A 25,000-nucleotide genomic window follows, 5' to 3' on the forward strand; every position below is an offset into this window, starting at 1 on the left:
CACCACAAAGTAGATTTTCATAACGTAAGTAACATAATGGATGAGATAGAACACTACTGATCCCAACGATGTTGTCGTTCCAACAGCTGCCTAACATAGCAAAGTTACTGTAAACAAATCATAATTCAAATCTGTTTCATAAAAATTTAAGTAACCATTTAGGTTATTATTATTTATATTGTAATTATTTTTATAATAATAAATATAGCTGCAGGCAGCAAAACACAGGGTCCATTATCGACCCCAATTACAAATGTTCAAGTTCCCATGGAACGTAGCGTCGCTTTGTGCTGTTGCTCCTCTTTACATCAGCATCACGTCTAAAACCAGGTACAATTTTTTTTGCAATTGTCATATTTACAAATAGGGAAAAATAATAAATTAACAATTGAAAAGCAGCGCCCACGTCAAGCAGGTAAGACAATACACACACACACACACACACTTTTTAAATTGTGTGTGTTTTTTGAAAACCTTGCCGTGTGGGCGATGTACAAATGCTCGGCTGCTTCCAATCAAGTTTCATTGTTTTTTCACTAATTCCTTCTCCAAATGTGGATAAATGTGGAGAAACCTGAGATGTTTGAGAAGTCCCGTTTCTAACGACACCTCAACCATGTCCGTAGTTCCAGTGGTTGTCCCGTTTCAGACACTTTTAGCCCAAAAAGTGCCAAGGAGAATATTAATCATAAAACAAAATAATAATAATAATAATAATAATAATAGTAGTAACAATAATAATAGTAATAATAGTAATAATAATAATAATAATAATAATAGTAATAATAATAATAATAATAATAATAATAATAATAATAATAATAATAATAATAGTAATAATAATAATAATAATAATAGTTATAATGATAATAGTAAAGTAGTCCAAATGAAGTAGCGCTGATAATGTTCTTAAAGCATTCATAATTTAAATAATAATAATAATAATAATAATAATTAACGCGTAACGTAGCTAAAAAAAATAATACAAGCATGTCAGGTAATATAGAATAATATATTTTTATGTAATGTCAGTTTTGGAAATGATTACAGATGATGACAGTAACATTTTGAAATATCAGTGTAAACTGGTGTATTTCATCTGAATCTGATTCAGATTTCATCCAAACTGATTATCTCGCTGACAGGCAGATAATGGCCGACGTCCACGCTCGGCCAAGCTCCTGGTGAGCGTGACGGTCCCCACAATGCAACAGTGTGTGTTTATGTGTGTGTGTGCGTGTGTGTGTGGCAGCGCTACTCGGTGGGGCCCCGGGCGGGCGCACGGCTGGCGGGGCGCACGTGGTCCTTGGCACATGGAGGGAAGCGTCATGGGAATGTGTGGCACACAAAGACCGGCACCAAGACACACAAAGATGGCTGCGAACAATCAGGAGCACATTAAAACCCTGCCAGCGCACAGAGCAGCCAGAGTGTGTGTGTGTGTGTGTGTGTGTGTGTGTGTGTGTGTGTGTGTGTGTGTGTCTGTGTGTGTGTCTGTGTCTGTGTGTGTCTGTGTCTGTGCGTGTGTGTGTGTATGTGACAGGGTTGATAACACGCTGTCTTTGAACAAGTCTCCACCTTCACCGTTTTTATTGGTGTGTGTGAATGTGGATTTTGGTGTTTACACATTTCTGGATGCTTTTATGTCCATGCACGCTCCTGTGTGTGTGTGTGTGTGTGTGTGTCTGTGTGTGTGTGTGTCTGTGTGTGTGTGTGTGTGTGTCTGTGTGTGTGTCTGTGTCTGTGTGTGTGTGTGTGTGTGTGTGTGTGTGTGTGTGCGTGTGTGTGCGTGTGTCTGTGTGTGTGTCTGTGTGTGTGTCTGTGTCTGTGTGTGTGTGTGTGTCTGTGTGTGTGTCTGTGTCTGTGTGTGTGTGTGTGTGTGTGTGTGTGTGTGCGTGTGTCTGTGTGTGTGTGTGTGTGTGTGTGTGTGTGTGTGTGTGTGCGTGTGTGTGTGTGTCTGTGTGTGTGTCTGTGTGTGTGTGTGTGTGTGTGTGTGTGTGTCTGTGTGTGTGTCTGTGTCTGTGTGTGTGTGTGTGTGTGCGTGTGTCTGTGTGTGTGTCTGTGTGTGTGTCTGTGTGTGTGTGTGTGTGTGTGCGTGTGTGTGTGTGTCTGTGTGTGTGTCTGTGTGTGTGTGTGTGTGTGTGTGTGTGTGTCTGTGTGTGTGTCTGTGTCTGTGTCTGTGTCTGTGTGTGTGTGTGTGTGTGTGTGTGTGTGTGTGTGCGTGTGTCTGTGTGTGTGTCTGTGTGTGTGTCTGTGTGTGTGTCTGTGTCTGTGTGTGTGTCTGTGTCTGTGTCTGTGTGTGTGTCTGTGTGTGTGTCTGTGTCTGTGTGTGTGTGTGTGTGCGCGCGGCTGTGTGTGTGTGTGTGTGTGTCTGTGTGTGTGTCTGTGTGTGTGTCTGTGTGTGTGTCTGTGTCTGTGTGTGTGTGTGTGCGCGCGGCTGTGTGTGTGTGTGTGTGTGTGTGTGTGTGTGTGTGTGTGTGTGTGTGTGTGTGTGTGTGTGTGTGTGTGTCTATCTTTTAACCAAAGCAAGGAGCGCACGGGGTCTCGGGCGCTGATCAAACGCGAGGCTTTGTGCGAGGCTCAGCTTGCACACGTTTGAACCAGCGACAAACAACTGATCTGCAGCCCAATGTGAGCGTGGAGCCAGCGGCTAAGCAGAGACACCGAGCGTCCCGGTGCAACCAGCGGAGTCTGTGTGGGCACCGGACGGGCGGTCTAGAGCCCCCTCTGGACACCCTGGGGTGCTACAGGGCTTCGTTTTTGGTGCCGTGACGGTTCCAGACGACGCAAACGTTTCTGCGGGTTCCTGCGGAGGGGACGCACGCTGTGCACTGTGCGTCCAATATCAGCTTGTGAGGCCTAAAAGGACAAGTGACCATCGTGACCATGGAGACCATGGTGACCATGGTGACCATGGTGACCATGGTGATCATCGTGACCATGGTGATCATCGTGACCATGGTCACCATGGTGACCATGGTGACCATGGTGACCATGGTGACCATCGTGATCATCGTGACCATCGTGACCATCATGATCTTGCGTATTTATCTCGAGCCAACGTTTGGGGGCACGGTGGCCCAGTGGGTGGTGCTGGCGCCTCACAGAAACAAGGTTCTGGGTTGGAGCCCAGCAGAGGTTTCTCTCCGTCTGCAGGTCATTAGACCCTCCTGCCCATGCTCCTGAGCAAGGCATGGAGGGTCAAGATCTGGAGCTGGTGCCCCGGGGCGTTGCAGCCACTGCTCCTAGATACGAAAGACACCGAGAGGTGTCTCAGGGTCGATGGCCGAGAACCCATTTTCCCCCCAAAGGGATTAACAACGTCCGCAAGATATAAAAGTATGTAAGCAACCCCAGGAGCCCTGAGGTTGTTGGAACGCAGCAGGTTTTTGGGGCCGGAACCATCCGGTCCATTTCTCCGGCCCTTAATCTCAGTACAGGCTCGAGTGGCGCCACGCAAGGAAGAACTCCCAAAAGAAACCCTGAGGAGAGTCCACAGGACGAGGAATCCCAGCGTCCAGGACCGAGTCGAGCGGGAAATAAGTACATCGGCGGCCGGGGGAAGAGCTCCAACACGGCCGTTCCAGGCGGGATCAAAACAGCGGAGCGGCCCTGGAGTAGCTCCAGTGACCGGACCATGTGGTACCAATGTGGTCTGGAAATGACTGGAGGAAGCGACAGGTTGGTCGAGCCGCAACCAGAAGGATGGGGGTCCTCCTGAGGTGGACGAGGGGTCGGTGGATACTCGGAAGACGGAGCCTCGACTCGATCAGCCCGCGACGGTCTTCACTCCGACCCTCTGCTTCCGAGACGAAACGATGCAGGCGTTAAAAACAGACTCCCGGGGCGGAGTCGCACCTTTCGTTCCCGTTTCCGGGTCTCTCCCGTCACCTGCGATGGGGCGGGGGGGATCTGGGACAAGAGGAGATGTTCTGAGCGCTGCCACGCCGGGCGGCTTCAAACGCCGACGTTTGGGGCGTGTTAGAAATATCACATTAAATCCAGTGGTGTCGCAGCTTTCAAAGGCGGCGAGAGCCAAAAAGAAAGGCAACGGGAAGAAGGAGCGAGGAAACCGAAGCTGCTTCTGGTTCACGGAGCTAAAGGGAGGAACCGATGGAAAGCGAGAGGCTCCTGGTTCTGGTCCCACAGTCAAATTCTCATGGCTCATGGGTGTTTCCCTTTTGCTTGTGTTTTGTTCTTTCTCGCTGTAAACAGTATACACAGTATATGATTATTTTTGTTTGTTTGCCCTTCTGGCGTTTCCCTACAGGAGGCTGCTTTAATATTTAGAGAGACTGGTCATTTATAGTTATGAGGGAATTGACCTTGTGTTGGTTTCATATTTGTTCGTTTCATGACTCAATGTCTTGTTGTATATTGTATATTAGTGTAGTATTTTGCCAGATTTTGTTCGTAGTAAATGTAGAGCATGAGGTTGCCGGATAATAAAGTTTGCATTAAAGGTAAACCCTCCCTCCCTCCCCCAGTGGGTCCTCACATCGGCAGGTACTGTGGACAGTCGTCCCCCGGCCGCGTGGTGTCCTACACGGGGATCCTGTCCATGACCATCACCACGGACAATGCCATCGCCAGGGAGGGCTTCACCGCCAACTACACCATCCGGGAGCGGAGAGGCACGCCGGGCCACGCCGAGGACGGTGAGGGGCCGGCCGGCCGTCCGTACCGCCACATTGTGCATCTGTACATGCACAGCTGTCCATCTGTCTGTCCACTTACACTGTCCATCCATACGTACTGTCCATCTGTACCGTCCACATTGTGCTTCTTTCCGTATGTCCATCCATTTATGCTGTCTATGCCGTCCATCTGAGTAAACGCTAACAAGATGTTCTGTCTATGCTGGAATAACTCGAATGAGATAGTAATACACAGTGTAATACCACTCAACGCTGTAGTTAACACTGCAATAGTAATACACAGTGTAATAACACTGTATTAATGCTTAACTAACACTATAATAAGATAGTAATACACAGTGTAATAACACTGTATTAATGCTTAACTAACACTATAATAAGATAGTAATACAGAGTGTCATAACACTGTATTAACGCTGTAATAACACTGCAATATGATAGTAATACACAGTGTAATAACAATGTATAAATGCTTTACTAACACTATAATAAGATAGTAATACACAGTGTAATAACACAGTAAAAGCACTGTAATAACACTGTGCTGCATGTTGCTGTGTAAGGGGAGTCACGCACACGTGGACCGGTCCCGGCCGCAGGGCGTCCTCAGGACGCCCCAAAAAACACTTCAAATGAAAGCTGTGCATTCTGCTGTCTGATCCCAGTGTTACCAGGATGACATCCCAGAATGTCCTGACCCCCCCACCCCACCTCCCTTTCACTGTCTTTATTGGATTTGCCTCTAAAATTTAGAAAGATAACAAATGTGCAATACAATAACAACCTGTTTCGCTGACTTATTCTACGCTGTAAGTTACACTCCAAGAACAGAAGTATACAACAGTATGAATACACAGCATTTCCCCGTTCACTTCCTGCTCCCATGGTTTCCTCCCTCCGTCCTCAGCCTCCACCTGCATGCAGCCTCTGGGGATGCAGTCTGGGGTGATTACCTCCGACCAGATCAGCGCCTCGTCCCAGTACAACTCCAACTGGTCCCCGGAGCGATCCCGCCTGGACTACCAGGAGAACGGCTGGACGCCATCGGACGACACCATCAGGGAGTGGATCCAGGTACACGCAGCATGCAACGCAGAACATGCAGCACAGAACATGCAACACAGAACATGCAACAAGCAACGCAGAACATGCAACACAGAACATGCAACAAGCAACACAGAACATGCAACACAGAACATGCAACACAGAACATGCAACACAGAACATGCAACATGCAACACGCAGCACAGAACATGCAACATAGAACATGCAACACAGCAATGCAATATATATATATATATATATATATATAATTAAACTAATGATAAACAATAAATACAAAAATAAAACCTAACAAGTCAAACGTGGCAATATAAACAAACCAAAAAACTGTCCAAAACAAAATGCATCTCAAAGACGAACAAAAAGATGTGTCAACAGTTCACATTGAGGCCACGTTGTGCAGCTGAACATAAACAGAATAAAACACGGTGGAAACTGACAAAACACAGAATCAGAAGCAGGATGTTGGTTTGTTTGTGTTTATTTCCTTTTTTATCACAATCTGGTTATTTATGGGAACCGCGGTGGTTTGTGTTTTTGGTGGGTTTTTTTTACAGTTTTGCCGACTGTGTTGAATCCTGTGATGTTCTTGTTTTACTTGCTTTGTGGAGCTGGTGGTCGGGTCCTTCCCCGCGTCGGGGCCCCGGGCTCTGCTTTGAGAAGCTTCGGCTCCCATTGTGCGGGACAGGAAGTCATAGAGCCCTGGAAGCCCCGACCGGCTTCCTGTGGCCGCTGCAGCAGGAAGCGGAGCAGGAAGTGATCCGCCTCCTCCAGCGCCAAACGACCGTCCATCTGGGGACGTCTCCATCCGTCCGTCCTCACGGGACCATTTGAAAGTTACGCAAAGATTATTATTTAGGGGCTATTTCCTGCCAAATTCCCCTTCGGGATGACGTTTTTATGCCCCATGAGAATATTACTTCTCATTATTTTATTATTATTTACTATTATGGCATTTTTTGTACTACTCTTTTAGTACTGTTTTGTAGTTTTTGTAGTATTTTCTTTATCTTGTATTTTTTACCATTTAAATTGTATTATTTTAGATTTCAAGTACTATTATGTTTTTTTTTTGTACTATTTTGTATTTTTTGCACTTTTTTTATTATTAATAATTTCCTTTTTTCAAACGTTCTCACGCCGCTTGGCCTCGTTGTCGGGATTGGAACCAGAAGACTTCCCGGGGCGAAGAATCCTTTCTACTTCCCTCCTTCGCCCAAGGTTGAGGAATTCAGGAAAGAAAAAAAGGAAAAGCCGGAGCAAATAAGATAATATAATAAGTATAAATAAACGGCCCCCGAGGAAAGAGAAAGAGCAGAGGAATAAATAACGGAGAAACAAGATTAACGATAATGAATGAAATGGAATGATGCGTCAGGGGACGGGATCTTGTGTTCGCTCTCCATTTAATGGGAATTAGAAAGGAAGCGGGAAGAGCAACGGGACTTTGTTTTTTTTTTTATTTCATGGTGATGAAGTGGATTTGAAGCGCACCTCGTTCGGATCAACGCGTTTCTTGACAACAAAACACGTTGAACTTTCTAAAATCAAGTAGAAAACTATCGGCCGGTCTCTCTCCTCCCATTCCTTTCCAAAACCTTAGAGAGGGCGGTCTCTAGACAGGTTACAGAGTACCTGTCAAGAAACAACCTTCTTGATACACTTCAATCTGGCTTCAAAAGTGGTCACTCCACCGAAACAGCCCTGTTGTCTGTGACAGAGGCCTTAAAAACTGCTAGAGCTGCTGCCAAATCCTCGGTTCTCATTCTGCTTGACTTATCAGCTGCTTTTGACACTGTCAATCATTGCATACTCCTGTCCATACTCTCAAGCATGGGCATAACGGGCAGTGCACTTTCCTGGTTCGATCTTACCTTACTGGGCGCTCGTTCAGTGTGACATGGCGAGGCCAGCTGTCTGTGCCTCACAACCTCACCACAGGGGGGCCCCAAGGCTCGGTGCTAGGACCCCTCCTCTTTGCCATATACACCACCTCACTGGGCCCCATCATCCGCTCACATGGCTTTTCATATCACTGCTATGCGGATGATACTCAACTCTATCTGTCCTTCCCGCCCGACGACCCCACTGTCTCGACGCGGATCTCGGATTGTCTCGCTGACATATCCACATGGATGAAGGATTATCATCTTCAACTCAATCTGGCGAAAACGGAACTGCTGGTCTTCCCGGCCAAACAAGGTATTTATCACAACATTGATATTAAAATCGACTCTCTATCTCTTGTTCCTACCAAGGCTGCAAGGAATCTTGGTGTCATTATTGATGACCAACTGACATTCTCGGACCATGTTGCCGCCGTGTCCCGGTCCTGCCGCTATGCACTACTCAACATCCGAAAAGTCAGGCCGTACCTGACCCAATATGCCACTCAACTGCTGGTACAAACCTTGGTGATGTCCCGTCTCGACTACTGCAATGCCCTCTTAACAGGCTTGCCGGCCTGTGCGGTGAAGCCACTTCAGATGATACAGAATGCGGCGGCGCGACTGGTGTTCAACCAGCCAAAGAGGGCACATGTCACTCCGCTGCTCATCGAGCTCCACTGGTTACCTGTAGCCGCCCGCATCAAGTTCAAGTCTCTTATGCTGGCCTACAGAGTGATTGCTGGGAATGCTCCCGCCTACTTAAATGCTCTTGTAAGAGCACATGTTGCCCCCCGGATGCTGCGCTCGTCAAATGAGCGTCGCCTGGCTCTGCCGGCCATACAGCCACGGCAATCCAGGCTATTCTCATTTGTAGTTCCACGTTGGTGGAACGAGCTGCCAAAAATGACCAGAGCGGGGACCTCCCTCTCTGTCTTTAAGAAGCACCTGAAGACCCAGCTCTTCAGTGAGTACCTCCTGTCCTAATCTACAATTACTTAGCACCACCTTGCAGTATTTATTGTTACACTAATGGCGTTGTTACACTAATCTCTGTCGCAATGTAGCTGAATGTTATTCTCCCTTGTAAGTCGCTTTGGATAAAAGCGTCTGATAAATGACTAAATGTAAATGTAATGTAAAATGTCGTTGTTGTCGTCCTGCCCTCCCGGCCCCGCCCCCGTGTGACCCCACCCCCGTGTGGACCCCGCCTCCTCCCGCTTTCGGGGTCAGGCCTCGTTTCGGGGACAAAGACGTGACATTCAGGCTTTTTCCCCGAACTTGCATCATCAGACTTTTTCCCAGAAGCTTTTTTTCCGAGAACTGAAGTCGTTTCCACACGAGACGACACTTAATTCACATGATCCCACGGCGCTGTGGAATACTGCGTTCTGATTGGTCGACAGCTGCAACCGTCGCTCGCTCAATCCTGCATGACGACCGACGACCGACGATCTGTTAATAGTCAGCGTTGCCACGGGAACCACTTCTCCCGGTTTCACACACCTCGTATCACTCCGCCTACATGCTAATGCGAACACTAGCTAGTGGCGCCCCCTGGTGACGCTGCATGGAAACTACAACGGAAGAATTAAAGAGATGGATGAGGACGTCGAGATGAAAATCCCAAATGTTCACATTCAGCGTCACATTTCACCACCAACGTAAATGTTATTATAATTATATTATATTATATAGTTATTATAATTTAACATTAATAATACTATCTAGTTTATTATTTTATTAAATTAGAGTTATTACGGGAAATAGTTTATTATTCCATTAAAATATACAGAGGTATTACAGAGAGTACTTTACTATTATGTAGGAGAACAGTGCACTGCATCGCTGAAGCTCTTCAACTCGACATTCTAGTTATCAATCATTTCAAATCCATATTGGGCCTCAGTGTATTATTTTATTTTATTCACTAAGTAGTGTGTAATTAGCAGGATAATGTACATCCAGACGTTGTTATCGTATTATAACCCCCTGTTGGATGTACATTATCTCTTATATATCAAAATGATAGGTACTATGAGGTACTATTAAACTGTCATTCTAATACTGTTTGAATAGTATTCTAATACTATTACAATGACAGTTTTTAAAAAATGCAGCATTTTCCAGGAGTATATTCAAATCCCAAGCACATTAAAAAAATCGCGTTTTAAAATTCAGAACTGACTTAGTGAGACCTTGAGCAGCAGGGGGGATGGGGGGTGGGGTGCTGGTGGAAGAGCTCACTGAGGAGGAGCTTCCTCTCCGCTCCTCCGCGTGGAGGTATTTTTAGAGACGCCTTCAAGACAAACGTTTTGTCTTTGAGGCGTTTAGCGGCGGCAGGAAGCGCGGCATCTGTAGCGGGGGGGGGGTGACGGCGGGGCGGGGAAAACAATGGGTCCTCCTGGGACTCTTTAGGCAGCTAACGCTAACGCTAAGCGCCGGAGGCGTCGAAACGCTAAATGCCACCGTGAACTTTTCAAACCGGGGAAACAATGAGTTTGACGCCTTTCACTCAACGTCTCAAACGCAGAATTTTTTAAGGTGAGTTAGAGATCAAAGGCCGAGATCAAAGACTGAGATCAAAGGCTGAGATCAAAGACTGAGATCAAATGCTGAGATTAGAGGCTGAAATCAAAGACTGAAATCAAAGACTGAAATCAAAGACTGAGATCAAATGCTGAGATTAGAGCCTGAAATCAAAGACTGAAATCAAAGACTGAAATCAAAGACTGAAATCAAAGACTGAGATCAAAGACTGAGATCAAAGACTGAGATTAGAGGCTGAGATCAAAGACTGAGATCCGAGACTGAGATCAAAGGCCAGAATTAGAGGCTGATATTTAACTTCAAGTTCAAATTCAAGAGATTATTTGTCACATACACATACGATCATACATATATGCAGTGAAATGTCATGACACCCGGTGATTACGCACAATAAGCTCTATCAGCTCTAAACATACTTAAAAAATACCAAAATGTGCGTAATTGACACAAGGTGCTGGCGCAGGCAGCCACAAGGGGAGGCGCCACAATTGCGATTCTGCAACACTGATTCCTGAACAGTTTTGTTTTAAATCAAAACACAAAATGTTTATTGGTCATATCCAGCTGCATAGGCTTCAAAAATACCTATTAAATTATTATTATTATTATTATTATTATTTATAAAATACATTAAATGACCTTTTATTATTATGAAAAATAAGAACTACCCCCAAAAAAGTTTTACACTTTAAATTATTATTATTTTATTATTAGTACTTGAAATATATATGCACATATCACTAAAACTTGAAACTAAACTTAAAATTAAATCTCCTCTTCCTCCCTCTCCTCCTCCTCCTCCTCCTCCTTCATCTCCTCTTCCTCCCTCTCCTCCTCCTCCTCCTCCTCCTCCTCCATCTCCTCCTCCTCCCTCTCCTTCTACTCCATCTCCTCCTCCTCCATCTCCTCCTCCTCCCTCTCCTTCTACTCCTCCTCCTCCATCTCCTCCTCCTCCCTCTCCTTCTACTCCTCCTCCCTCTCCTTCTACTCCTTATCCTCCTGCTCCTCCTCCTCTCGATCCTGACTCAGCACTACTTAAACAAACATGTCCAGGACGGGAAGGAGGTCATTTTGGAGCCGTATTGATTATTCTGTTCCACGCAGTGTAAAGAAAAGGAGATAAAAACAACATCAATTTCCTGTTTTGGCAGGAAGTGCCTCCATCCTGCTTCCTGCGTTCACAAAGCCTTGACTAATTAGCATATGGAAGAGCGATTAGCGCCGTTTGACTGAGGAAGTGGAGGAAGAACAACACGATGGAGATTCCCGCCTCCAGAGCTGAAGGAGTTAGAGGCAGATCTCAGCGCTTTTCAACCGCAGTGAAAATGTTTGAATTCCACTTTAAAAGTCAAAGGATGGAAATTAGCTCTTGTGTCGTAAGATCAAAATTGCCGTGTCTGTGTCCCTGTATCTGGGCCCCACTGTGGCAGTTGCGCAGTGCCAGACGCAGGGCGGCGTCTTCAGGGCCCTCGGACATGGAGACACAGAGATGTTGCAAACACCAGTTTATTGTAGAGTGGACAGATGTAACGAGCAGGGAGCAGGTGACGTGTCGTGTGTGGGGATGGGTGATTTACCTGGCGCTCGCCGATTGCTCTGACCAGCAAAGGGCGAACAGCCCCCCTGATCCCGGGCCCAATTACCCCGACCCAGGACAGGTGTGGCTGCTTGAACCACACCACCCACACGCCACAGCTGCCACTCGGGAACGCCGGAGAAAGGTTCGATTCCCTCCCACAATACGGTCCCTCCCGGCAGCCGCAGAGCCACGCCGGGAGCTATTTTCTCCGCCCTGTTATGTCGAGCAAGGCAGCGGCAGCGACAGGGCGACGGCGTCCGCCGCGTTCCCACGCGTTGTCTGTGGTGATATAATTACACAGCGTGTACGACAGGCACTCAGTACTTCCTGCGCTCAGGGCTCGTAGTATCCAGTCTGAAAACAAGTGTAAGACTCAGTGATCAGTTTGAAATCCCACTGGAAAGGTTTGTTTTGTTGTGTTTTAACATTGTCGTCGCTGTCCGTACAGTCTTCAGAAATACCCACAATGCACTTCTGCTGCTGCTGAGGGGACGATGCTGCATCGTTCTGCTCTTCAGTTGTTTTGGTCAATGAGCCTCTTGTGTGGAACATTCCTTAAAAAAAAACCTGTTAAACGTCCTATTTTCCAGCATTTTGGTGACATAAAGACCCCATGACCTGCCGGTTACACACACACACTCACACACACACATAGAAATACACAGAAACACACAGTTATATTTAAACATGCTCACACTGAAATATACACGGACACACATTAACGCACTCGCTGACAAATACACAGCCAACACAACACACAAAACACACACAGACGTCATTCATCAAACTCAGTTCACTACAGAAGAAACATGTCATTCCAAGTTGATTTACACACACACACACACACACACACACACACGATGCTCAATAATGGAGAACCCAGACCAGAAAAGACTCATTTACATTTCCCTGGAATCGTCGACGTCGTAAAAGAGATCCTGGAAAACAGTTTTATTACCTTAGGATTTGAAAAAACCAAAGCAGGGAGAACATCACATCTTTTCAATGACCCTGCTTCTGTCGAGGACTTTTCAAGAACTTCAGCACAAAGGGGCTATTTTCAAGGTATTCCGGTGCTTCCATTTCTGAGGATAACATTCAAGCACCCCAAGCACCTCAAGGACCTGGTAAGAGGGTCCTTCAGGTCTAATATCTGTTCATATCGGATCATGTATATGATCATATATATTATAAGATCAGTTTGAAATCCCACTGGAAAGGTTTTTTTTGTTGTGTTTTAACATTGTCGTCGCTGTCCGTACAGTCTTCAGAAATACCCACAATGCACTTCTGCTGCTGCTGAGGGGACGATGCTGCATCGTTCTGCTCTTCAGTTGTTTTGGTCAATGAGCCTCTTGTGTGGAACATTCCTTAAAAAAAACATGTTAAACGTCCTATTTTCCACCATTTTAGTGACATAAAGACCCCATGACCTGCCGGTTACACACACACACACACACACACACACACACACACACACACACACACACACACACACACACACACACACACTGCTCAGTAATGGAGAACCCAGAGCAGTAAAGCCGCCTGTGAACCCAGTTGAACCAGTTCCTGTTATTTCCCTGGTTCTACTCCAGAGAGGTGGCGGTGGATACATGCATACTTATATACTTATATACTTATATACTTATATACTTATATACATATATACATATATCCAGACAAATGTACAGACAGACAGGCAGACAGACATACATGGATGAATAGATCTCTCATCTATTAAACCTATAACCTCTAATCTCGACCACTCAGCTTGACCTCTAATCTTAACCTCTACTCCCTGACCTCTTACCTTTACCTCTGACCTTGACCTCTAATCTCGACCTCGCACCTTGACCTCTAAGCTTGACCTACCCTGACCCTTCACCTTGACCTCTAACCTCCATCTCTTATCTCAATCTATAACCTCGACCTCTTCAACTTGACCTAGAACCTGAACCTCTAAACCCTTACCTTACCTCATACCTTGACCTCCAGCCTTGACCTCTAACCTTGAGCTCCGGACCTTGTGCTCCAGGTGGACCTGGGGTTCCTACGATTGATCTCGGCCGTGGGGACGCAGGGAGCCATCTCCAAGGAAACCAAGAAGCCCTACTTTGTGCGCTCCTACAAGGTGGACCTGAGCTCCAGCGGAGAGGACTGGGTGACGGTGAAGGAGGACTCCAAACAGAAGGTATCACCATGACCACACGCAGCGCTGCCCTCTGATTGGTCCGTGGGCGTCAGCTGTTTATGATCCGCTTTCAAGTCGCTCCCATGACTCCGCCCACATTCTGATGCTAATTTGAATAATGATGACCACCTAGAAACTACCTCCCTCTACTCTACTCTACTCTACATCCACATCTACATCTACTCTACATCTACATCTACTCTACTCTACATCTACTCTACTCGACATCTACTCTAATCTACGTCTTCTCAAGATTCAAGATTCAAGATTTTTTATTTGTCACATACATATACATACTTCCATACATATATGCAGTGAAATGTAATAGTGCGTCTACCTCCCTCTACTCTACATCTACTCTACTCTACATCTAGTCTACTCTACATCTAGTCTACTCTACATCTACTCTACTCTACATCTACTCTACATCTACTCTACCTCTTCTGCACTTCTACTCTACTTCTACTTCTACTCTACTCCACGGTTCTTCTCTAACGCCGTGTCTCTGCTCCCTGCTTCTCCAGATCTTCCAGGGGAACATCAACCCCACCGACGAGGTTCGCTCCTTCCTTCCCAAACAGATGCTGGCGCGCTACGTCCGCATCCGACCCATGTCCTGGGAGCAAGGCATCTGCATGCGCTTCGAGGTCTACGGCTGCAAGACATCTGGTACTACACACACACACACACACACACACACACACACACACACACACACACACACACACACGCACACACACACACGCACACACACACACACACACCCACACACACACACACACACGCACACACACGCACACATGCACACACACACACACACACACACACACACACACACACACATACACACACACTACACGGGAGTCGAACCTCGTTAGTCCTTAATTGACTTGCTGTCGTCCTGGTGAGAGCACGGTGGGATGGACCAATAAGACCATCCTCCTCCTCCTCCTCCTCCTCCTCCTCCTCCTCCTCCTCCTCCTCTTCCTCTATAACACAACATAATGACTTCCCACAACTCCAACACCGCTCTTCTGTCTGATTATGTTTTCAAAAGCCCTTGACCTTCACCCTGAAGGGTTACATTTAGCTAAAGGCTCCCTGTCGTCCTGTTGTCCTGTCTCTCTGTCTCCCTGTCCCGTCCCTCGCCCTCCAGACTACCCGTGTCAGGTGATGCTGGGGATGGTCTCTGGTCAGATCTCGGACGCTCAGATCACCGCCTCCTCCCATGCCGACCGGGGCTGGGTGCCCGAAAACTCCCGCCTGCTGACAGGGCGTTCGGGGTGGACCCAGCAACAGACCAAGCAGCCCTTCAGGAACGAGTGGCTGCAGGTACAGTAGGACTGTTACAGGTAGAGCTACAGGTGCGGTAGGACTGTTACAGGTAGAGCTACAGGTGTGGTAGGTCCGTTACAGGTAGAGCTACAGGTGTGTTAAGACTATTACAGGTAGAGCTACAGGTGTGGTACGACTGTTACAGGTGGAGCTACAGGTTTGGTACGACTGTTACAGGTGGAGCTACAGGTGTGGTACGACTGTTACAGGTAGAGCTACAGGTTTGGTAGGACTGTTACAGGTAGAGCTACAGGTGTGGTACAACTGTTACAGGTGGAGCTACAGGTGTGGTACGACTGTTACAGGTAGAGTTACAGGTTTGGTAGGACTGTTACAGGTAGAGCTACAGGTGTGGTAGGACTGTTACAAGTGGAGCTACACGTGTGGTAGGACTGTTACAGGTAGAGCTACAGGTGTGGTACGACTGTTACAGGTGGAGCGACACGTGTGGTAGGACTGTTATAGGTAGAACTACAGGTGTGGTAGGACTGTTACAGGTAGAGCTACAGGTGTGGTACGACTGTTACAGGTGGAGCGACACGTGTGGTAGGACTGTTATAGGTAGAACTACAGGTGTGGTAGGACTGTTACAGGTAGAGCTACAGGTGTGGTACGACTGTTACAGGTGGAGCTACAGGTGCGGTAGGACTGTTACAGGTAGAGCTACAGGTGTGGTAGGACTGTTATAGGTGGAGCTACAGGTGTGGTAGGACTGTTACGGGTAGAGCTACAGGTGTGGTAGGACTGTTTCAGGTAGAGCTACAGGTGTGGTAGGACTGTTACAGGTGGAGCTAAAGGTGTGGTAGGACTGTTACAAGTGGAGCTACAGGTGTGGTAGGACTGTTACAAGTGGAGCTACAGGTGTGGTAGGACTGTTACAAGTGGAGCTACAGGTGTGGTAGGACTGTTACAAGTGGAGCTACAGGTGTGGTAGGACTGTTACAAGTGGAGCTACAGGTGTGGTAGGACTGTTACAAGTGGAGCTACAGGTGTGGTAGGACTGTTACAAGTGGAGCTACAGGTGTGGTAGGCCTATTGGCTATGTGGTTTACCGCCATTCATTAAAATCTGCCTTTTCAGGTTCCTCAGTCTGTCTATGATTAAACCAACCCAGCTGGTCTGTTTCCCACGATGCATTGCAGGTGGATCTGGGCAAGGACAAGATGGTGAGCGGTGTGGTGATCCAGGGCGGGAAGTACCGCGACAGGAACGTCTTCATGAAGAGGTTCAAGGTGGGCTACAGCGCGGACGGAGAGGACTGGACCATGGTCAAGGAGGATAACTCCACCAGGCCCAAGGTGAGAGGCTCTGGACCCACGGTGCCACAGCACCATGATCCAGTGGAACCATGGTACCACTGTTCCACCACCAAGACCCATTCTGCCATGACACCGTTTAATCCTGACCTTCTGAAGCACATGGCGAAAGCTGATTCCAGATGCAGTGTGCACTGCATTTGTGGACCAGAAATGGTGTCATGGACCAGAAACGGTGGCCACTGCTGTAGAGGTCAAAGTCCCTGCTGTTGTGGACCTGACAATGTCGTGAAGGTGTCCTAGAGCCAGCATCATGTCCTGCTTCCTCCATCCAGGGAGGTCCAGGGTGGTTCAGGGTGGTCCAGGGTGGTCCAGGGTGGTCCAGGGTGGTTCAGGGTGGTTTAGGGTGGTCCAGGGTGGTCCAGGGTGGTTCAGGGTGGTTCAGGGTGGTCCAGGGTGGTTCAGGGTGGTTTAGGGTGGTAGAGGGTAGTCCAGGGTGGGACATGGTAGTCCAAGGTATTCCAGGGTGGTCCAGGGTGGTCCAGGTTGGTCCAGGGTGGTCCAGGGTGGTCAGGTCCTGTCTCTATACGATACCAATCGTCCAGGTCACGATCCAGTTGAACATGTTTGATTTTTCCCACAATCCTTTGGTGTGTGCGCGTCAAATCTCAACGGGAACCTCCAACAGCCAATGAGATCGAGTGTCGATCGATGGCGAAGCCCAAGGAAGTGACGGTGCGTGGGTGGGGACGTCCGGAATGGAGGCGCGGCTCCTGGGTCCGATCGGTGCACAGCACCGGCGCCGCGCAAACAACCACAGCGGCCAGCCCCATGGCGGCCATGTTTGTTTTGGTGTCTAAATATCAGCCGATATCTGGGCTCTGGCGGGAAGACAGGTTCTGCCGGGCGCGGCTGCGCCACAGAACTCTGTTTGTCCCTCCTCCGTCTTCAGGTGCCTCCTCCTCCAAGAGGTGGAGGTGGATCCTGCATCAGCTCCTGTTTTACTTTTGTGATGTCGGAATAAAATCATCAATATATCCAAAAACCTGGATGTACACCCAGGTCTGGCTCTCGCTCGCTGCCTTCATCTCCGTGCTACAGTGCCGCCCCCTCCCCTGGGGCAGGCCTGGGTGGATTGGGATGGGATGTCCAGATGGAGGACCCTTCAAAAGGACAGCCAGCCCCCCTCGGCCCGCACGCTCTGGGCGCCGTTCGCCCGGGATGCGCAGGAAGCAGGAAAGTCCCACAGCAAAACAAAGGAGGTGTCTCCAAACGTTGAGGTCCTTGTTTGGCTGGAGGGCCACGCCCGCTCTGGGCCCTGCAGAGGGGCCTGTGTTTGCAGATCTCCCCTCGAGTGGGAGCTCCTCCGCTTGTGGTCGTCGGGGGCCCGTCACCGTTCTGGCCCACGGGACAAATTTGGTTTCATTTCTTCAAAACCTTGTTTCCTGTCGCTGGGGCTCCCTCCTCCATCGCTGCCAGATGCCTGCGAGCTGGCTTTACTCCTCTGTCCTCCCTCCATCCTCTGTCCTCCCTCCATCCCTCCATCCTCTGCCCTCCCTCCATCCCTCCATCCTCTGCCCTCCCTCCATCCCTCCATCCTCTGCCCTCCCTCCATCCCTCCATCCTCTGTCCTCCCTCCATCCCTCCATCCTCTGTCCTCCCTCCCTCTGTCTTTGTGGTTTTCATTCTCTTCATAAGAAGCTCTTTTCAAGCCACTTCAAAGGGACGTGATGGAGGCACAGACGGAGGTTTGAGGGTTGGAGGCTCCAAACACACACTGTAGATACATGATCATATGATCACATGAGGAAGAAACACACACACATGTACACACACACATGTACACACACACACACACTGACACACACACACACACACACATACACTTCACACACCCTCCAACGGGGGTGGAGCCGTCAGGGAGCATAGTTTAGATTCAGTGGTTAAGAGGAGGCAGACGCCCGTCTGTCAGTGTGTGAGAGAGACACTTATCGCTTGTCTGTCTGTCTGTCTTCCTGTCTGTCTGTCTGTCTGTCTTCCTGTCTGTCTTTGTGTCTGTATCTCTGTCTGGCCGTCCTGCCTAAACAGCAGCACACACTAACAGATTCCATTCACCAACCAGCGTCCTCATTTCGCGAAGCCACACCAGACTCCCCACGGAGGCGTGGCCACGTGACATCATCACCAGCGACTCCAGAGCACAAGCGGCTTTGAGACGGGCGGAGCTGGAGGTGCTTCTTTTTGCCTTTGTCGCGGCGTCGCGGTCGTGACTCGTTGCGTCTGCGTCGCCCGTGTGAACCCCGCTTCACCGGTTCCCCCTGTCCACCCGCTGGGGAGTCTTGTTTCTCTTTCTGTTTCCATTTACGTTTTGATTTGGCGTCAAACGAGCCGCCGCCGGGATGGGAGCCCAGATCTCTGCAGACGCTGTGTTTCACTTCATCCCTGGAGCCAGGCTGTTTTTGATTTAGTTTTTTTTTAAGATCACGGTAATAACCCCCCCCCCCTCTCCACAGGTCTTCATGGGGAACCAGAACCACGACACCCCCGAGCTGAGGGCCGTGGGCCTCCTGACCACCCGCTTCCTCAGGGTCTACCCAGAACGGGCCACGGCCGAGGGGCTGGGGCTCCGGCTGGAGCTGCTGGGCTGCGAGCTGGAGGGTGAGGCTCCTCCCACACTGAACTGAACTCTCGTCGGTCTAGAAGCTAGGAGGCAGTCTAGGAGCTAGGAGACCATCTAGAAGCTAGGAGGCAGTCTAGGAGCTAGGAGACCATCTAGAAGCTAGGAGGCAGTCTAGGAGCTAGGAGACCATCTAGGAGCTAGGAGGCAGTCTAGGAGCTAGGAGGCAGTCTAGGAGCTAGGAGACCATCTAGAAGCTAGGAGGCAGTCTAGGAGCTAGGAGGCAGTCTAGGAGCTAGGAGGCAGTCTAGGAGCTAGGAGGCAGTCTAGGAGGGGGAGGAGAGATGAAAGTTAGTTGAAACAGAACAAGGCTGCAACTCGTCTTCTATCAACTCAACTTCACTTCAAAGACCAAGACACACACACACGTGCACACACACACACGTGCACACACACACACGTGTGCACACACACACACACGTGCACACACGTGCACACACACACACGTGCGCTCTCTCAGGAGACACCGGGAACATCAAACAGGTTTGTTTTTTTGGTGGTGGAGTCGGAGGCAGACGCTCGTCACGTCAATCTTATTTGCACAACTGGCTCCAACGTGGCTCCACAGGAGGGAGCGGCAAAAATAGTTAAAAGATACAGACGCAGAATCAAACGGAGGGAAAAGAGCGTTTATTTCAAAGCACAGCGTTCATGCGTCGGCGCTGTATTATCAAAGTAATCTCCCCCAGATGATGGAGGGTGGGTAGGCAGCGCTGGAGGTCCTTAGCTGCTCACGTTGTTGTGGACCTCAAACATCCCCAAAATCCTGCTGGGAACATGTGTTTTATATCAGGGCTATGGCTATTTCACGTGTGTTGTATTCAGGCTACGGCTACTATCATTTGTTTTATATCCAGGCTATGGCTATTTAATGGTTTATATATCCAGCCTATGGCAGGAAATATGGCCTTTAAACCACCGAGGACCGAGCTGTCTGACAGCAGGCGGCCGGCGGCGATCAGCCCGTCCCACATGGCGGCACCACCTAGTGGGTCATCCGGTCCTGAGATCTGGTCCAGGGATCTCATACCGGGATCTGGTGATGCAGAATAAACACCAATAAACCAACCAGGCCTGGATGAAAAAGCAGAATGATCCTTCTGGAGACTTCCTGGTTCCCGTTTGGTTCCTTCTTCCCTCTGACACCGATGACCCCTCCCCTCCCCCTGCAGAGCCCACCACCCTGCCCCAGCCCACCCCAGACAGCAACAGCACCTTCCTCCCGACCACGATTGGAGCTACAACCGGAGCCCCGGTCTCCACCACCGGCTGCGGTGGGGGGGAGGGGGCGTGTCCCACGGAGCCCGCGGTGCAGGACGCGGCAACAGGTAAAAACCACAAGACTACTACACCACTACTTCACCGACTTCCACACTGCTGCTCCACCTGGTGGGTAAAGACGCCTCCTGGAGAAGTAACAGCAAGAAACCATGCAGAGCAGACATGATCCCTTCAAAATGACTGAAGACTAGCCGGGTGTGTGTGATGACGGCGTGTTGGAGGTGTGATGGAGGGGTGATGGAGGTGTGTTTGAGGTGTGATGGAGGTGTGGCGTGATGGAGGTGTGTTTGAGGTGTGTTTGAGGTGTGATGGAGGTGTGATGGAGGTGTGTTTGGGGTGTGATGGAGGTGTGTTTGGGGTGTGATGGAGGTGTGTTTGAGGTGTGATAGTAGTGTGTTTGGGGTGTGATGGAGGTGTGTTTGGGGTGTGATGGAGGTGTGATGGAGGTGTGATGGCAGTGTGTTTGCGGTTTGTTTGGAGGTGTGATGGAGGTGTGATGGAGGTGTGATGGCAGTGTGTTTGCGGTGTGTTTGGAGGTGTGATGGAGGTGTGATGGAGGTGTGATGGCAGTGTGTTTGCAGTGTGTTTGGGGTGTGTCCGTGTCTGTATGGGCGGTGCTGGCATCTGAGCGGGTTTGTGCTGGTGCTGGTGCACTGACCTTTGACCTCTCCCTGACTGTGCCCATCTGTCTCTGGCAGGTGGCACCACAGTGGAAGAGCCCGTCACGGACAACATACCAGGTGACTGGCACACTGCCTCCACCTTCCTCCTCCCCACCTTTCTCCTCTAATCTGTAGGAACAAATATGACACGTCTGTCTACCATCCATCCATCCATCCATCCATCCTTCTATCCATCCATCCTTCCTTCCTTCCAACCCTCCATCCTCCTGTATCTATAGGACTCTTCTCCACCTAATGATCTTTCTTACATAGCATCATCAATATTTCACATTTAATATGTTTATAATGCATCAATGAACCGTGAACGACAACAACAGTGTTACACGTGGTGCATCACCACACAGATGAACAGTGTTTCTGCAGCGTTCTTAAGCTTCTTTTCGGCCCCTAAATTCCACGAAGTTGCGTGATAAGCGCAGACCTGGGAGCGCCACGCCGGCGTTCCCTCGCGTCAGCACGGATGCCACCTTTAGCGTTTCCAACATTTCCATTGAAATGTGACGGAGGGAGCGACAGGCATGCGGAAGGAGTCACAGAGGGAGGCGCAGAGGCTCCGGAGCCTCCAGGAGGGTTGGTGCTGGCCCGGAGGCTGCGGTTCTGTGGTTAGGCCTGTGCAGCCCGCTGATGCATGCTGGGAAACCTGCTTTATTGTCTTTCTTCTGTCTTTCCTGCCTTTCATCCTCTTGCCCTCTCTCCCTCTCTCTGTTTCTTAATCCTGAACACATGCATCCTGCTGCTGCTTTATGTCCATGTTCACGTTCCAAGTGAGGAGAAAAATTCCTCATGGCTCCAAGTTCAGTGTAATGGTCTTTGTTATCTCTCTCTCTCTCTCTCTCTCTCTCTCTCTCCATCTGTCTCTCTCTCTCTCTCTCTCTCTCCGTCTGTCTCCCTCCTCCATCCTTTCTCAGCTCCGTTATTACCCACAGAAAATCCCAAAACACCCAAAACGACAGTCGCACTCTGAGCGGTGGTTCTCATCGAGGGTTAAGGATGGCCTCCCTCCGCCCCAGCCCAGACAGATAGTCCAGATAAATGAACGTGAAGGGATCACAACAGCCTCATGAGCATCTGCAAACAAAAGTCAAGTTTGTAACTTTTAAAACATAAGGCACAAACAAATGCAGAGCGACTTGTGTCTGTAAATCTGTATCTGTGCTTCTAACCTACGTCCCCGTGGGAGTCTCTGCCCCCGTGTACAGGTTCGGGGAGGGAGGCGGAGTCGTTCTGGCAGCGGGGCGCCGACCTGGCCGGAGTTTTATTAACAATGACCACCAAAAAGGCTCGCTGGCCAAAACGCGGACACAACATAAAAGGAACAATCAGAGTCTGGGTCTCCCTCGTTCGCGGTCTGGTCTGCAGACATTGCAGCGTCATGCGCCGCGCGCACCGCGAGACCAAACAACACAGAAGGAAAGTCTCGCAGCCCGGTCTGACCAATCAGCGCTAATGAGCCTGATCGGCGGACGCGGTGCGGCTGCGCTGTAGCGGGAAGAAGCCAGAACCCCTGCAGACCATGGCTTAACCACGCCCCCCTTGTCTGCCACATACCCCCACCGCCACATAGGCCGGGGAGCCGTCTGACCCCCCCAAGAGCGGGAGAGGAAGTGGGTCCCGCACCATCCGCGCCCCCGGCCTATGGATCACCTTGAACTTAAATGGCTGAAGAGCCAGGTACCAACGGTATCCTTCATGCGGTGGAGCCACCGCAGCGGGGCCTGGCCCGAACGGAGGGTGAAAGGGCGGCCCAGGTGGTAGTGCCGGAGGGCGCCGACCGCCCACTTGATGGCCGGACACTCCTTCTCGATTGTGCCGTACCTGGACTCCCGCTCAGAGACCTTTCGGCCGATGTACAACACCGGTCGGCCGGCGCCCTCCACCCGCTGAGACATCACTGCCCCCACCCCTCTGTCCGACGCACCGGTCTGCAGGCAGAAAGGGAGAGAAAGGTCAGGTGTACACAGCACTGGCTTCCCACAGAGAGCTGATTTTATCTTCTCAAACACCTCCTGGCACTTCTCCGTCCACTGGACTCCGGTCCAGAGGCAGATGCACCTTTCTGAGTTAAATGAGACAAAGGGCCGGTTAGCTACAAACCTCCTGTAGTAGCCGGCCAGCCCTAAAAACTGCCTTACCTCCTTTTTCGTCTTGGGTCTCATACTGTTCGCGACCGCGGCAGATTTATCCATCTGAAGTCGGACCAGTCCTTCGCCAAGTTGTACCCCAGATACCATACCTCCCTCCGCCCAACTGCACACTTCTTAGGGATGGCGGTATGCCCCGCCCCCATCAGGGACTCGAGCACTGTGCCCACTGTGCTGCACGTGCCGCTCCCAGCCGTCACCATCAATAATTACGTCATCTGAGTAGGCGGCTGATGCCTCAGAACAACATCCGTGGAGGAGACATCTGGGAACGGGGAAGACCCCAGTGGGGACCCCTCCGCTCCCGACCCTGCAGCACCCACTAACAAACCAGAATCTCCACCCGTGATGTCTCTAACAAAGCCCCGGGTTGAACTCGGGCTTTGCCGGACCATTGTCTGTGAACAGCTAGAGTCCAGCAAATCCTGATGTAGACCCCCTTGTACTCTTACCGGTATGTTTTAGGTCCCTTCCCCACCGGGGGACCAGTGACCTGAACCACCTGTCCGACCTCCATCATGGACGGTCCCACCGAACGTGGTCGGGTCGTCTGCGGTGCCAGCACCCCTGCCCGAGGTTTGAGCAGCTGTCTGTGGGTCCACGGTAGCGCCCTGGGAGCTAACGGGGGACAGAGAGGGGGCACCACGGGAATGGGAGACAGCGTCCTACGGCACCACAGGACCTGGCTGGTAGGCGTCCGCTTCCCCCGGGCCGGCGAAGGGGAACCGAGCAGGAAAGGAAGGGGGCGTGCCACAACACTCATGGGCCCGGCGGAGGTCCTGCCGAATCCTGTGTGGCTCCTGGGGGCGGACGCAGCGGACCCCCAGACATCCTCCTCCCGGCAGCCAGGACAGGCTGGGGACCCGGTTAAGCCCGCATGGGTCCTGGGGCCGGATGCGGGGCTGGTCCTCCGGCTGGCTCCCGGTTGGCGCTCCTGCCCGCGGGAGAGGGCGGTGCTGCGGTGGCGGCTCCTCAGTCGCGGCCTGGTCTGCAGGCGTTGCACCTGCGCACCCCACTGCAAGTCAAAACAACACAGAAGAAAACTCTCGCGGCCCGGTCCAACCAATCAGGGCTAACGAGCCTGATCGGTGGACACGGTACAGCTGTGCTGTAGCAGGAAGAAGCCAGAACTGTACCCCTGCAAACCATGGTTTACATCTAAAATATACATTTTCTATAGACATACTGGAGATATTTTAATAACACAATACCAGATAGTTATTTTTAATGCAGCTTTTTAATCTGTACATAAGATTATTTTTATTTCGTAAATTCTATTTGATTGTGTGCTGGGCACACTGGTGTTGCAGTCTGGGACATGGGTTGCTCCACCGCTCCGAGTGACTTTTTATATTAAATAAAGTGTGAATAAAAAAACATCCTCACGATAAAAAGTACATCATCGAAATCAGTAATGACAGGACATGCTCCCGCTTTGCCTGGCAACAATCTTGCATTAGCGTGGTCAACTGGACAGCGCTGGGTCTTCCCTGCACCTGTCGATTCAAAAAGTCTCAAAAGGATCCACTCGCTTCATTCACATTCAATACATTTCCATTTAAAAATGCTAAAAGTACGTACAAATGACCAGTTGTAAATTAGAGGATACAGATACACATTTACAAATATAAATCACTCTGCATTTATCTGTGCGTTGTGTTCTACGAATTCCAAACTGAACTTGTTTGTGAGACTGTT

The 25,000-nt window shown here is 49.8% G+C and overlaps 1 protein-coding gene across 1 annotated transcript in view; it reads left to right on the top strand.

The window, feature by feature from the left end:
• Window positions 1-25,000, top strand: part of LOC307238230 (neuropilin-1a-like) — a gene marked incomplete at its 3' end in the record, with an annotated part of 59,361 nt that overhangs the window by 29,134 nt on the left and 5,227 nt on the right. The window contains exons 5-13 of the mRNA XM_080011141.1: window positions 4,488-4,658; window positions 5,566-5,732; window positions 13,774-13,929; window positions 14,454-14,598; window positions 15,086-15,261; window positions 16,407-16,562; window positions 19,034-19,178; window positions 20,370-20,525; window positions 21,177-21,218. Coding sequence (XP_079867267.1) covers window positions 4,488-4,658; window positions 5,566-5,732; window positions 13,774-13,929; window positions 14,454-14,598; window positions 15,086-15,261; window positions 16,407-16,562; window positions 19,034-19,178; window positions 20,370-20,525; window positions 21,177-21,218 — 1,314 coding nt within the window. The remainder of the gene's footprint in view (window positions 1-4,487; window positions 4,659-5,565; window positions 5,733-13,773; window positions 13,930-14,453; window positions 14,599-15,085; window positions 15,262-16,406; window positions 16,563-19,033; window positions 19,179-20,369; window positions 20,526-21,176; window positions 21,219-25,000) is intronic.

This window comes from Zeus faber (assembly GCF_960531495.2).
Source record: "Zeus faber genome assembly, chromosome: 12".
Taxonomy (NCBI): Eukaryota; Metazoa; Chordata; class Actinopteri; order Zeiformes; family Zeidae; genus Zeus; species Zeus faber.